Source organism: Glycine max, chromosome 13 (genome assembly GCF_000004515.6).
Source record: "Glycine max cultivar Williams 82 chromosome 13, Glycine_max_v4.0, whole genome shotgun sequence".
In the NCBI taxonomy this organism is placed as follows: Eukaryota; Viridiplantae; Streptophyta; class Magnoliopsida; order Fabales; family Fabaceae; genus Glycine; species Glycine max.
Window position 1 is genome coordinate 31,341,324 of NC_038249.2, and position 15,150 is coordinate 31,356,473.

Sequence of the window (15,150 nt, forward strand, 5' to 3'; positions counted from 1 at the left end):
TCACCACCAACCATGGTTGTGTTTCGCAAAAGTATGCTCTTGATTGTTTAAGAGGAGAAAGTACAATTATTGTTAACAGCAAGGTTTCTTTAGGTATCAATATTACCATCAAACATTATTAATTTCTAGAAGTAAAACTGCATGTATCCCTACGTGTCTTCTTTATAGTAACAACTAAGACAGAGAATAATAAAACAAAAAATGGATGCGATAAAAAGATGAAAGAAATATACGCCAATAAATCTTTTCAGAGGCGTTTAATCCAAGGTGGAGATTTGTGGAAGAATGTCTTGAACCTCTGCACTTAAAGTTATGAAAATGGTTCTTATTAGTATAATTAGGATGGATCTAATCAAAACAGGAACTTAAAACAGTCAATTGTGACTAATATAATCATCGTTACCTGGAGACTCTAAATATATTGGGTCTTTGATACACAAAGAGAGATAAAAAATAGATAGACACAATCTAAGAGTGTTAGGTACAAATTAAGGTACAATAAGAGAGGTGTGTGAAAAATTAGAAATTCAGAGTGTGAGAATGTTCATATGTTCTTCTGTATTCACACTCATATAGTGAAATTTGTCACTCCCGTGGACATATGCCCAATCTTGGGTGAATCATACGTAAGTTTGTGGTGTCTTGTTTTCTTTCTCATTGTCTTTTGTTATTCTCAGCTCGTTTTATTTGTTCTAATGTTTTGCATCGTTTCTTATTACGTAGCCTAAAAATATTGACCGTTGGTTTTCTCCAGAATTATCACCTCTTAAGTGATCTAAATTGATGAGCACTCTCAAATGCTTGGTTTTGAAATGCAACTTCCTTACAGTTTCGCAACCCAGAAATGTAATAGTACTATCGTTACGTACCTACTTATCTTGACCAATTCGAGTAAGAATTTGAAAATTTTCTTCAAGCATTTAAGAAGTTTTATTTCTCAACTTTATCTTTTGTCGTTTCTAGTTTTAGAATGTCTAACTCATCTTATTTTGTTTGGGTTAATTAAGTAGATTTCTCTGCAATCTATGTAACCTTCATTTGTGAATCTTAATAAAATTTTGTTTTTATCTGTGTTTGTGCTCTTTAAGATTTACCCATCTTTAAAAATTTTAGATCTATTTTAATTTGTAAATGAGAATTTATTTCATAAATGTGTTTTGTGACACAAATTAAACCTAGCAATATTGTTGAGTACCAGAACAAACAACACAAATTACAAAATGTCAAGCCACCTGGGCCGATCAAACATAGCCCATTCCAGTTAGATATTTCAATTCAATGTTTATCTATATTTAATCTCATCCAATGAATTGCAGTTATTAATTAGGGTAAAGGTTTGATTGCATATAAATAGGATTTAAATAAATTAGAATAACCCGATGGAAAAACTAAGAAATTAAGTTGAATTAATTACAAACCTAAATTAGAAATTCTTTGTGAAAGAAAATGAAGTTTAATCTCAATGTTTTCCCTCATTTGAATTAAATCTATTTACTTGCATTCTTTCATTTTAAATTAGAAAACTTAGAAACTATTTTTTTAATCATTTTCTTATAATTTAAATTCTTATTTTCTTTAATTCAATATTAATTATAAATCATTCTCCTGATTCCTAGCTAGTAGAAATGCATTTGTAAAATTTGTAATTACCTTTGTGTCCCTGAAAATGATACTCAATGTCTTACTATTTCAATTCTGATACACTTGCCAATTAAAGTCTCATTACCAAGTAAACCTTGTGCCGCATACCCTGTGTCTGGTCATATAATTGTCTAGTTTTGGTTTAATATATAAAAACACTAGAGTTTGAACCAGTTAAAATCTCTAACTTAAGTTTATCTAACACAACTATTTGGCTATTTGTGCCAAATTTAGCTCCGATCAAAGAATGTGTCAACTCTATCAGCTGGTGACCTAACTGTGTAGACGTAGGCAAAGGGAAAATGAGTCAAAATGACACAGCAGATGATTTCAGGTGATATATATATATATATATATATATATATATATATAGGTTAAGATAAGAATCTGTCAAATTAAAAAGGTCATCAAGATAAGAAATATTAAAGGATGCGATGGTTTGGATATCTGTGGGCAATTGACTGAGTGGGCGATGCTTATCCAATTCAAGAGCAGGTTTTCCAGGAAATTACCATATTATAATCAAGTGAGTCGAAAAAGGTAAATTATTATGCTTAGCTTTCAAACTAATATCTGTGGTTAGTCGCCGTAATACTAGTTAACTGTTATTATCAAAATTTGAGTTTTACAGTCTCTAATTTTGGAGGATTTTTAGTTATCAAATCACAAATTAGAGAAATTAATTAAACACACAGTTATATACGTGATGATAATTTCTTTTTTAGCAAGCAAAATTATTATCAGGCACAAGCCATGCCAAAAATATCAGATTACAGCATGACAGAAAATAGAGGAGAAAGATTTACATGACAAACATCTCCATTAGCAGTAAAACATCAACCTCCTTCTCCCTTCATCCCGCAACATTTATAACAGAACAAAATTAACAAATTAATACTTATGGATCTTTCTAATATTTTTAACAAAACTAATAAACTAAGATTTTCCAATAAAAAAAAACATCAACCTCCTTTTTAAAAGCAAAGCTATAAAAAGTAAAAACAGAAGAAAACTTTAACATGCACTAGGCACTAGGTAAAAATAAACTAAGTCAGACCGATAACTCTGAATCTAACCTAGATCCTTATTACTAAGGATAAGTCTAACCTATTAATCTACACATAATTTTTTTTAAGTCTTAACTTGATGTTTAAAAGTCTAAACTAACTTGAAAAACTATTTACATAATCTGTTTAAAAGTTTATATATAAAAAAACTATAAACAAACTAGTCAATAGGCCCCTATAAGCCTAATTAGACCAACAAACCTAAAAAAATCAATGGATCTTATTCATTACATATATTATTTTTATTTTAAAACTTATTATTAATATTATATATATATATATATATATATATATATATATATATTAAATATAATATTATATAAACAAGCCAACTTATTAGGCTTAATAAAAAACTAAATCTTACCATTTTTAATTTTTTTATTTAAAAAAAACTAAGCCTAACGTTTTCAATAAATACATCAAACTTTAACGAGTTAAACTGCATATGATTACCTGATTTATTTTCATCCCTAGTCACCATCGAATAACAATTCCACTACACAACATGCATGTTACTCCGTTGCAACGGTAGTCATCCTAAGACACAATCCTGCATAGTGTTAATATCTTAAGGTTCCTACACAAAATAAATCAGGTAATCATATGCAGTTTATCCTTATTACTAAGGATAAGTCTAACCTATTAATCTACACATAAAATGAAAATTAGAAAGTGAACTGAGAATTTTTTTTAATTAAAGTAAAATTTAAAGTGAGTCTCATATTATTTTATTGTTTATTTCTCTCATTTTTTTATTATCTTTTTCTTCAAAAGATCACGACTTTTATGTGAAAAAAGGACTGAATAAAAAAATCTTACTTAAAGGCAATCAACAAAAAAAAAAACTAAAAAAGAGGTGATTAGCGGTGAGAGATTTACATATAATATACGGGACGTCAAATATATCATGTTATATTTTCATAAATTATATGTTTAATAATATTATAATTATGAATTTTATTTTTAGGTATTTTTTAAATTTTAAACATGTATGTTAAAAATATTTTATTACAATTTAATATTCTTATAAATATTTTTAAAATCCAAAAATTTAAATAAATAGAATTTACCATTTTTAGAAAATATTTTTTCTTATTCCTACAAGAATATCACTTTTTAATCCCTCAAATGAAAATAAAAGTATAAAAAAATATAGTAAAAAAAGAAATTTATAACTTGTTCAAAATTGAATAGTATCTGAAATTTTTGTTGTATTTAAAAAATCAATCTATACATCCCAAATATCACATGACGAATGTTAAGTCGTTAGTAAATGTATCAATTTGTTAAAGTAGTAAAAACTCAGAAGTCTAAATGTCAATTTTCAAATGAAACTTTGTTTTATACTTTCGCTGGATATATAATTTCAAATTTGTAAGAGAAAAATATAAGATGAGGTAAAATATGAGTAAAAAGAACACTAACTAAATAATAAATATTAGTAGACAAAGAAAATAATAGAAATGAGATGTGAATGTTAGGATCTAACATGTCTTGTTTTCCTAAAATGTATTATTTTAGATTTTTCTCTATTAATTAGGTGAATTTTTACTACCCACATTAGAATACTTGTCTCTAATGTCTCACAATAATAAGCTTATTTTACCTATCTATCTCCCAAATATTTTTGCAAAAGATTCAATAAATAAAATACATGAAGTTCCAATTCTATATGTTTGCTTTGATGCATGGGTATAATGCAATTATTCTATGTCTAGCCATGATTTTATTAAAATACTCATTTCTTTTAGTTCTATTAGAAATTATCCTCTGTCGAACAACTAATTCCTACAACTGTCGAGCACCTAACCCCCAAAGATGATGTAAGGATAAATGATACATGAAATTAAAAATAAGAAATGATAATAGGAAAGAAAACACTTGTTTGCATTGATAAATATGGAGTATATAATATATCTTTTATCTTTTTAGGTCTGTCAAACCCTAAGGGTTTAATCTCTCATAGTCATACAAGATTTTACACTTGAAAAGGGGTTTAGAAACGGATGGAAGAGAAGGGATGAAAAAAAAGAAATAGAAAATGATAAGAGAGAAAAAAGAATTCTCTAAGGGAGAGTTCTTAGACTTTAGATATGTATTAGAGTGTACTCTGAGACTCGGTGTATCTTCTTTCCTTGACTTGATTCATTTTTTATAGTTGTTAGAATGAAGTTGAGTCTGATGCAAAAAATCTTCCTTATTCATATTTTTGATATCTTTTTAAATTTTATCTCTCATTTTCATATTTGCAAGTCATAAATAAAAAAAATATTTTTAGAGATATTTCTATTATATTTTTATTTTAAAAAACAACTCATAATTTAGTTGTTATCAACCAACATAAATACATTGTGGAAGGGAAAGTATATGCCACAAATTGGTTAGGGATAAATTAGTTATTCTTAATAAAGAATCCTTAATTTCTCTTAGAAATTTTCCTTCTGTTCACTGGCGGTGTACAGAAAAGCATGACATATTGCCATGGGGATCGGAATAAAAATCTGAGTCGGTGCCCACTCTCGCAATCTCAAGGCAATCGGTAGGTCCTATATAATTTTACTAAGATATTATTTATACAACAAATTCTGTATATATAAGAAAGAAAATCGGTAGATCATATTTTTCTTAAGAGGAAATTGGTAGATCATATAATCTATGAAGTGATGATTTATAGAATAACTCATACAACAAATTTTACAACAAAAAAAGAAAAACATATGAAATATAATAAATGATGAATAGTAAAGATAACTATGAAAAATGTTGTAGTAAAAAATATTGTATAAATGACCTAACTCTTTCTCATAAATCATAGATAATATTTTTTTATTCATAAAAATAAAAAATAAATATTAAAAAATTTAAAATAATTCATATATTTTATTTAACCAATTAAATCAAATTTTCTTAGGAGTAAATAATAATTGATGTGATTATTTTATTTTCCTTTTTTTTCTTTTTAAAAAAATACTGATAACTAGATAAATAATATTTCTGCTTTCTAAGCAACTTCAAATATAGTAATGGTACTGTTCAATACGTTTAGACAGATTGCATGCGTTCAACTACCAAGTACCAATCGACAATCATGCATATGCTCTACAGCCATAGCTACACTAGCCAGCTTAGAGAACCATATTTGTGGCGGTTCTTCCTTTTACTTTCTTATGAACAAAGCATACGCATAATTATCGCTCTTTAATTTCTTTGCCATGTGCAAGCATTACCAAAGTTATTTGAGTCCCAATATTATATTCTTATGGGCTTTTTAGATTACGGATTCATGGCTGCTTTTTCTCTTGTTTTAATCCGAACATTCCTATGAGATTACGAAAGAAACATACCTGATCAATGAAAACAAGATATACTTAATTGAACTATCTTCTTCGGTGTTTCGAAAATTCCACAAATGATTTCACCCTATATCCACTAACAAAGACTGCGTTGTAATGCTCATCATTTTTCTTTTCCTCCATTTTGAAATATTAGGTGTAGCAAAGAAATGAATGCTATTTTTTTAGCATTTGCATATATATACAAATAAAATGATGATAATTAATTTTCAATTATTATTTCTTGGTACTTTTACTAAATAAAAAATATTAATAAAGTAAAAAACAATGAAATGTAGTTCTATTTATTAAAAAATAGAAATACTTCATAACTTTCAATTTTTATACGAAAATCTAGAATCATTGATATTTTGAATCGAGGGTTATCTATAGTTGAATTGGCTAATCTATTTTGAATCGTCATTAAAAGATTGATTGCGTATAACAAACATGTTTTAACAGATTTTCTAATGCCGATTGAAATCTATGAAAATTATTATTTATTCAACCTCTCTAATAATTTTGCAGTTTCCAGAAATTTAATTAACAATAAGAGAAACTACGGAGCACCGCTAAAAAATGGTATAATTTGAAAGCACAAGATTCTTTACCACGTTAGTAGGTTAGTCATGGAGGGTATAAAAGCTTACGCAAGAGATTAAATTAACCAAACCCACACGTGATATGCTAAAATTAAATGGAAGAAGGAGCAAGCCAATTATCCCTAAGTCTTAGATTCCAATGGCATATGCGCGTTCACACGCACTTAGCGATCCCAAAGATGCTCCCTCGTCCCCCATTTCACACACGTCCTTCACCACGTATCAATCGACCCAATCAAGTAACCTAAGTTCATCTAGGTCCTACACGGCATATATATATTATCATCATAATGTTAACACGAACTATATTTGCCGTTAAAAATAATAGTTAATCTTTATTATAGATAGTAAACGTTCATAAAATAAATATTTATTTTATATTAAAAAACATAAATAATTATTACTATTCAATACAACCAAAATTATATAATGAAATTAATTTGGTCAACAAAGCTTACCCTTTCAGTTGCCATATGCACATAAAATGATTAAAATGACCAGATCTATCTGCCACATGTACCTAAGAATTAATCGGCCAATTGTAAAATATTCAGAACCAAAAGTCAATTTGCCTATTACCCACCACCTCTCTTACATCACCCTTATAAATATCCAAACCCTCCAGCTCACAAATCTCTCTCATCATTCCATTTTTACACACTTCATCCTAAAGAAATTAAGCTACAAAGCTAGCTAGCTAGATATACATGGGAAACTGTTGTGCCAGTGCCACGGAATCATCATCTATGGATTGGGGTGGTGATGATTGGGGTTCTTTTTCATCATCCAAGAGAAGGAGGAGTTCAAGGAAGAATAAGGTGTTTGATGAAGTTCATGGGGAGAGTTTAGGGAACGTGGAGAAGGAGAAGCTCTTGGGTGCTTTGAGAGCTTCTTCTGATGCCAATGGGAAAGTGAAGATAAAGATCTCAAAGAAGGAGCTAGAAAAGTTGTTGGGAGGGAAAGAGAATAATAGTAATAAGCAAGGTGATCATGGACACGCTTCTGCGGAACAAGTTTTGGCTCGGTTGATACACGCTAGAGATCATGCGAGTAACGAATACCATGATGTTCATCATAGGTCATGGAGGCCCGTGCTTCAGAGTATACCTGAGGTTAATTAAATGGGATCAAAGGTGGTGGTGGATTGTGTATAGTGTAGAGGCTGAGAAAGGTTTAGCTAGGTTTGTACTTTTGTACAAAATCGAACTATGTTAATTATTTAGCCAGGATTTTTTTATTTGTTTTTCCATGTTTTCAGCTTGTGTTTTTCTTGTAAGGTTGGGAATGTGTGATTTGTATATTCGTGATTCCGCGAGCTCAAAACATAAGTTTCTTGTGTAAAACTGGATATAGAAAATCGAAATTACTGTTTTATATATATTACATGTTTATGTACCAATTAGTACCAAGTATGTATCTATGATTTCAATTCAATTCGGCTAATTTTAGTGACTCCAAATCACAGTACTCTAGAGGAATTATGAAGAGACCAAATCAAAGAAGTTTCGTGTACTGTATCGTTATTCATCTAACCATGACGCGACAAACCTGTCCAGAAGATATATATTATCTGATTGTCTTTTTCCTTGCTTAATACGTGGTCTAGTTATTTATTCATTTCTAGGTTCCAATTGTCCTATTGCTTTTGAACCTTTCTCTTTTAAAAATAAAATAAAATAAAATATTTTTCCATACAACTATACGGTGATAAATTTCAGGATTGTTCATGTAAAATTTACATGGCACTCCTAAATAACGTGCTGAAAACGAAAAAGAAATAAATTTGAGCATACTGTAAAAAAGAAAATTCTAATTACTAGTTGAATATATATATATATATATATATATATGGACTTCTATGTTACACTAGCTGACTAATCATTGAACTGAAATATGATTGACTACAAGACGAATAAACTTGCAGTCTTGGGTTAGGGGTTGAATTAAGACAAATCAAACACAAATTACTAATGCTTGAAATTAATATTAGTTTCAATTGCCAAAAGAATGAAAGATCAAAATATACTTTTTATTCATTATGCATAAAATTCGTTTTTCAATTTAGACTTTATATGAAAACTTTCAATTTAATCTTCACACACACACACAGATATATATATATATATATATATATATATATATATATATATATATATATATATATATGTATGTAAAATTGATTATAATATTTCTAATACGTACACATAATGCTAACTTTTATTTTATTTTATTAGTATTTAATATTCGTTTTAATAAATGACATATTATTACAATAACACTCGATAAAAAAAATACCTTAGAAAAAGTCGATAAAAGCTTAAATAAAATTAATTATATGTATAAGATAGGAACTAAATTATTTTTTTATTAAAAAAGAATTTCGCAAAGGAGAGTTAAAATTATATTCTATGCAAGCTAAAACATCCAACTTGGCCCAAATCTTGTTGACTTTGAGCTCGCTTTTAGTTTTTTTAGTTTGAAATATTAATTAATTGCTTAAAATAAAGGAATTAATAAGTCGTCAATTTGAGAATTGCAGTAGCGCTCTATGAGTCTCACAAGTCACAAGGCATGTTGAGGGCGAATTGGAGAGGCTTGGCAGTTGGGCCAAACAATTGCGGGCTGCGATGGAACAAGCTTGGAAATTGCTTGGGGCACCCAGCAAATTTTGAAAATGTTGAAAATACCTTTCTGATATTTTCGGTTATAAATAGCAGGTTCAATTTTTTATTTCTGCAGCGCTATTTTTTTTTTCACAAAATTTTCATCACTTAGTATAAGTTGATTTCATTAAGGGCGGTTTGGAAGCGTATTTGGTCTCCAGTGATGTACATGCGTTTGTGAGCAGTATACGGTGAATTTTGGTCAGTTTTCATCATCGAAAAAGGAGAGGAGTGCAAAAGTTTCTTTTACGTACGTACAGATCAGCAATCTGTATGGTTCATATGGATTGCTGATCCGTATAAACCATACGGATTGCCAATCCATATGAATTTGTATAGTCATACAAATTGGCAATCCGTATGGCCATACAGATTGCCAATCGGTAGGTACGTAAATTTTTTGTGATATGGGAAATTTTTTTGTGGATACGGATTTGAAAATATTTATTTTGTAATAAAAAAAACCATAAATAACAAAAATTTAGCAATGATAAAACAAATAAATTCAAAAAATATTTTAGTGATTAATTTTATTCAGTTATTGCTTAAATTAGATTGCTTAAATTTAGTGATTAATTTTAATTTAGTAATTGCTTAAATTTAGCAATGATAAAACAATTTAATTCAAAACATATATATAAATTTTTCTAAATTAGATTGCTTAAATTTTAATTTAGTGATTAATTAAAAATAATTTATTTCAAAAACATGACCATATTAATTAAAAAACAATGGGATAATATTAGACATGACAAAACAACTATTATATAAATAAATTAGATTGCAACAAATTTATGATCAGCACATGATAAAACAATTATTATATAAATAAGTTATTCATAAGTCATAATAATGTTCATAATAATTAAATTGCTCAATGTTCCAAGTCATAAAATGTTCATAAACATGGCCAAAAAAGCGCACGATTAACAGTGGGATCAATGAATTCAAAAACTATTTTCATGTCAGTTGTCAAGGACAAGGTTTCATAGAAATATTTTCATCCAACTCTAATTTTAAGTGTTTTCCTCTAATGATTGAACACAAGTTGGCATTCTGCAACGTCCTCCAAATGCAAATGAGTTCAGCCTTTATCTTTAAGAAAATAATTCATGCTTCTTGGAACGTCCTGATATTAAGAATAGTGTTATGTCAGTAATATATGTTATGAAATTTAAAACTTGAAAGATAAAGAAATGTTGACAACTAAATTAGAAGGTTGCTTACGAGACTGTTGCAGCCAACTTTCCGCTGAGTGAGATAAACCTTAAAAGTGACAAAATTTGACACTTGATGGTATAATGAGTGTCATCTTGGGAATGATTTGGGCAGACAATTGATCTTGAATATGGTAAGAAAAAATGCACTCTTACCATAATGAGTTAAGGACACTAGATGATCTCCGGTCAGCTGATAAAAATCTCTTAGTGTTGTCCACCCTACTACAATGGTTGATTGGTCCAAATTTTTGTTGTAAACAATGTTATGATAATTCCCATCCTTGTCAACCAAATGTCATACGTCGTCAAGTACATCCTTCCACCTGACAGCAAATAACTTACTAACTTCATTGTAAATCTACATTTGATATGACAAAATAAGGTTGGTTAGTTACACAAAATAACAGAATAATTATATGTTAACTAGATCAAAATGAACATGACCTAGTCCTTAGCGTGAACAGTGTTTAAAATAGTATCTGGTGGAACTACGACATTCAACATCATCTTCGCCATTTCGCACCATTCTCCATGCTCTTCAATTGTTAATTCTGACATAATTAACATTCAAGCATAATATAACAAAATTGACATTCAAACAATTAACAGAATTATTAATCTATTAACAAAAGGTTGATATTCTTACGAGGCACAGTCGCAAAAAGCATCTCCAATTCCTCATTGATGTTGGTTAACCATGATGAAGATGGACCAGAGTGTGACATTCTGAAATATATTTGACAAAAATCACTCTAAAAAAGACTAACAAAATCTACATTTTTTTAAAAATAGGTTTTCAATCTTTATTTTCATAACAATCAATTTTCAAACTATTCTGAAAAATATTATTTTTGTTCTAAGGAAACAAATGGTTAAATTAAATTTTTAAAATTATCATCTAAGAGAGCATCAGTTTGTGCAGATCCAATATTCAAACTTTCCAGACTAACTAACATTTGTAACTATTTTTTTTTTTATTTTCAATCATTCTAAAAAAAACTAACCATATCTAATTTTTAAAAAAATAAGTTTTGAATCTTTATTTTCACTTACTAACATTTTTAAATATCTAACATTTTCACTAATTAACATTTTTAAGTATTCAGTTTGTAAATATATTATTATCTTTCTTAAAAACTAACTAACATTTTTAAATATGTTAAAATAATATTTTAGTATTTTTGTTGTACTAACATTTTCATGTTTCTAATCTAATGTTTGTTTTAAAAATCTAATCTAATCTAAAATGTAATCTAATCCTACTACTAACTAACATAAACATTTCTTAGATAAGTTGAATAATAAATAAATCATTCATAAATTCAATAATAAACAAATTAATGATACATAAATCAATAATCAACAAGTTAATCACAAACTATTAAAATCAATACTAAACAACTTATAAAATAATTAACATATAAATATTTTTCCTACTTTTTTTCTAATAAAAATCAATTTTTTTATAAAAAAAAACTCATACGGATTGTCAATCTGTACAAGTCATATGGATCGCCAATCCATATAGGCTTTTCACAGACTGAAAAATCAATTTTTTTTTAAAAAATCCCATATGGATTGATAATTCGTATGAGTCATATGGATTGTTGATCCGTATGGATTTTTTCATAGACCAAAGGCACATGCAAAGGAAGATAAGCACAATGAGGAAGAAGATTAACACAATAAAAAAGGATAACCGCAGTAAACACCAACAAAAACACAATAAAGAAACAGAACAAGTAGCAACAACCAACAATAATGGCATCATCAAAGTAATAACAATCACCAACAAACATCAAAAGAAGGATAACTTACCTCGAAGGAGAAACCAAGTAGAAGAAGAGGAAGCAGCAACGCACACGAACAATAGCAACTTCACGTCACCGTAGCACGAACCACAAGTCCTATGGAGTAGGAAGAAGAAGCACCAAGCCGAAGACGGAACAAGAAGCAGGAAGCCAAAGAGGAAGGGAGGAAGAAGAAGCATTTGTTGGGGAGGGGAATAGTGACACATACGGACGGGTCACTATTTGATTATATACCAAAGAGTGAAGAACATTTTAGCCCTTTCACCCGAGTTGTTGGGTGCCCCAACAAAAACGATGGGTACCCCAAGCAACTCACAACAAGCTTAATGAATTGTTGTGGGCTTTCTCTTAGTATGAATGGAAACAACTTGAGTTTTTCTTTGGGTACCATGTAAATTGCTGGTACACCCAGCATAACATGTGAAATTTTGGTTTTGCCCTTTCGTAAAAGCACGACACTCTAACCAACTAAGCTAATAGACCAATTATATTATAAAATAGTTAATATCGTTATATATAACACTAAAATTTCTAATGTATATTTAATGCACATGTAAATTTACAAAATGAATTTTGTGACGATTAATTTTTATCTAATAATTAATTTGTTTACATATATAAATTGTAAATAAAAATCATAGGTCTAATAAAAATCTACATATGTAAAAAATAAATTATTAACATACATTATTAATGTATTTTTTTACCTTATTACAATTAATTTTGATCTAATAATGTATTTTTTTACATATATAAATTTTAAATAAAAATCATAGGTTTCATAAAAATTTATATATGTAAAAAAACTAATTATTAGATAAAATTAATTGTTAAAAAATTTATTATGCAAATTTACATGTGCATTAAATATACATTAGAAATTTTAGTGTTATATATAGTGATATTAATTATTTTATAACATAATAGCTCAGTTGGTTAGAGTATCGTGCAAATCCGTATGAGACTTACGGATTACCAATCCGTATCAATTTTATGGAAGGGTAAAACTAGAATTTCCAATGTTATGGTGAGTGTACCAGCAATTTACATGATGCTCAAAGAAAAACCCAAACAACTTTGGAGGTTTCTATTGACTCCTATAGCTATTGGCCCCTATAAAAGTGTCATTCATGCAGAATCATAATTCTATTTTAGCATGCATATAATGAAATCATGTTTCCTCTATTTATGTTTTTTTACCCCCAAATAATACTATGAAAACATGATAATGTTGTATTATAACAAACACAAGCATGTTTTAGTTGTGTGATTGATCAACACAAACAACAAAAATATAATTCTACTTGTGAGAGTGAGAAGAAGATTTGGGGGCATGGGGAAGGGGAAGGGATGGTGGGTTTGAATTGAGGGGGTAAGAAGGTTTTTCTTCAGGGGCTTTTATTTTTATATAAGGACCAATAACAAAAATGGTAGGAACCAATAGTAACTTTCAAGAACTTCTTATGCTACCCATTTATTCTCTATGGATGTTTCTTCCAACTGCACCCAAAAAAAATAAAAAATCAAGTTTCACCCCGTTGAAAAATGATGATGGATAGCATCTTAAACTAGTGTGTGAAATTTACAAACATGCATCAAAGAACCGAAACATTGTTGATTCATTCATACCATTAGCCATTTCATTGCAAGTAAGAATTATGTGTTGTTTGTTATTTTACCTCAATGCATGGTGGCTCATTCTGGAAGCTTTAATTTTTTTTATTCTGCAATGTTTGTCAATGCGCCCCAAAATTAAATTTTTAGAATGTTTGGTACACATTCAAATATGAATTCGAGAATGTTTACGAAATTATGATGAGAACTAAAGCCTAATACTTTTTAATATATATTATAACTTTTAAATTATAATAGCATGATCTATCTATCTATCTATCTCTCTCTCTCTCTCTCTCTCTATATATATATATATATATATTCTAATTTATATTTTTATTTGCTTAAATGTATTCTATTTTATTTATTTTAATGCAACATAACGTAATCTAAATTAGCAGTTATTGATAATTAAAATTAACAATTATTTGGCTTGAGTAAAGATTATCCATTTGTGAAATTATTTGATTTATAAAAATTTGATCCATTTATTACAACCTTAACAAAGATAATTAAAGAAAATGTAGTTAATGATAGTTATGAAAGATACTATAGTTAGGAAAGACTATTACTCCTTAAAAAAGAATTACATACTCAAATCTCAAACTTGTAATTATTTTTCAATTAACTCAGGCACTCGGTTTTTAATTATGATGGTTGAATTATTTGAATACCAACGTATTAGAGTTTTTTATTTTTAAAAATCAACATATTGATGGACGATGGTGTGTAAGAATAGTAACCATCAAAGGGAAGTGTCATTAATTGTAAAAGAGACGTTCAATCAACTGGTTGATTAAGTGACATAAAATCCGGAAAAAAAAACGATGCTTAGAAGAGGTGATTAGCCAGAAAGAATTAAGTGGAATTGAATGCATTAGGGATAAATCATAAATGGAACTGGTAGGAAGGAGCAAGCAACGCCTCCTTTCCGTTTCCAATTCCATGTCAAAAGCAACACTCAGAAAACTGACCCTATTAATGACGCCAGCTACCAACTGCCACATTACCCAGTTGGCGCCAAAACAATAACACCATACCTGGAACCGCTTACACACACATAGTACGTGTGCGCGTCTCTGGCTCACTCATACACAACCATCACATATTAAATAACACTTATACCTCACATCAATTACAAGTAAAATCAACATAAAATATGCATACAAATTTATTTTTAGTTTATGTAAGTTTATATTT

At 28.7% G+C, this 15,150-nt stretch overlaps 1 protein-coding gene across 1 annotated transcript; it reads left to right on the forward strand.

The window, feature by feature from the left end:
* The first annotated feature begins 7,268 nt into the window (after positions 1-7,268).
* Positions 7,269-8,020, forward strand: LOC100799416 (uncharacterized). Its single transcript, XM_003542820.5, has one exon. It carries the CDS (start codon positions 7,350-7,352, stop codon positions 7,761-7,763), a length of 414 nt encoding a protein of 137 aa, XP_003542868.1. The 5' UTR covers positions 7,269-7,349; the 3' UTR covers positions 7,764-8,020.
* The last annotated feature ends 7,130 nt before the right edge of the window (positions 8,021-15,150 follow it).

Bases quoted from the DNA above. Each gene is read 5' to 3' on its own strand.
- LOC100799416 (XM_003542820.5), top strand. From the start codon at position 7,350: ATGGGAAACTGTTGTGCCAGTGCCACGGAATCATCATCTATGGATTGG.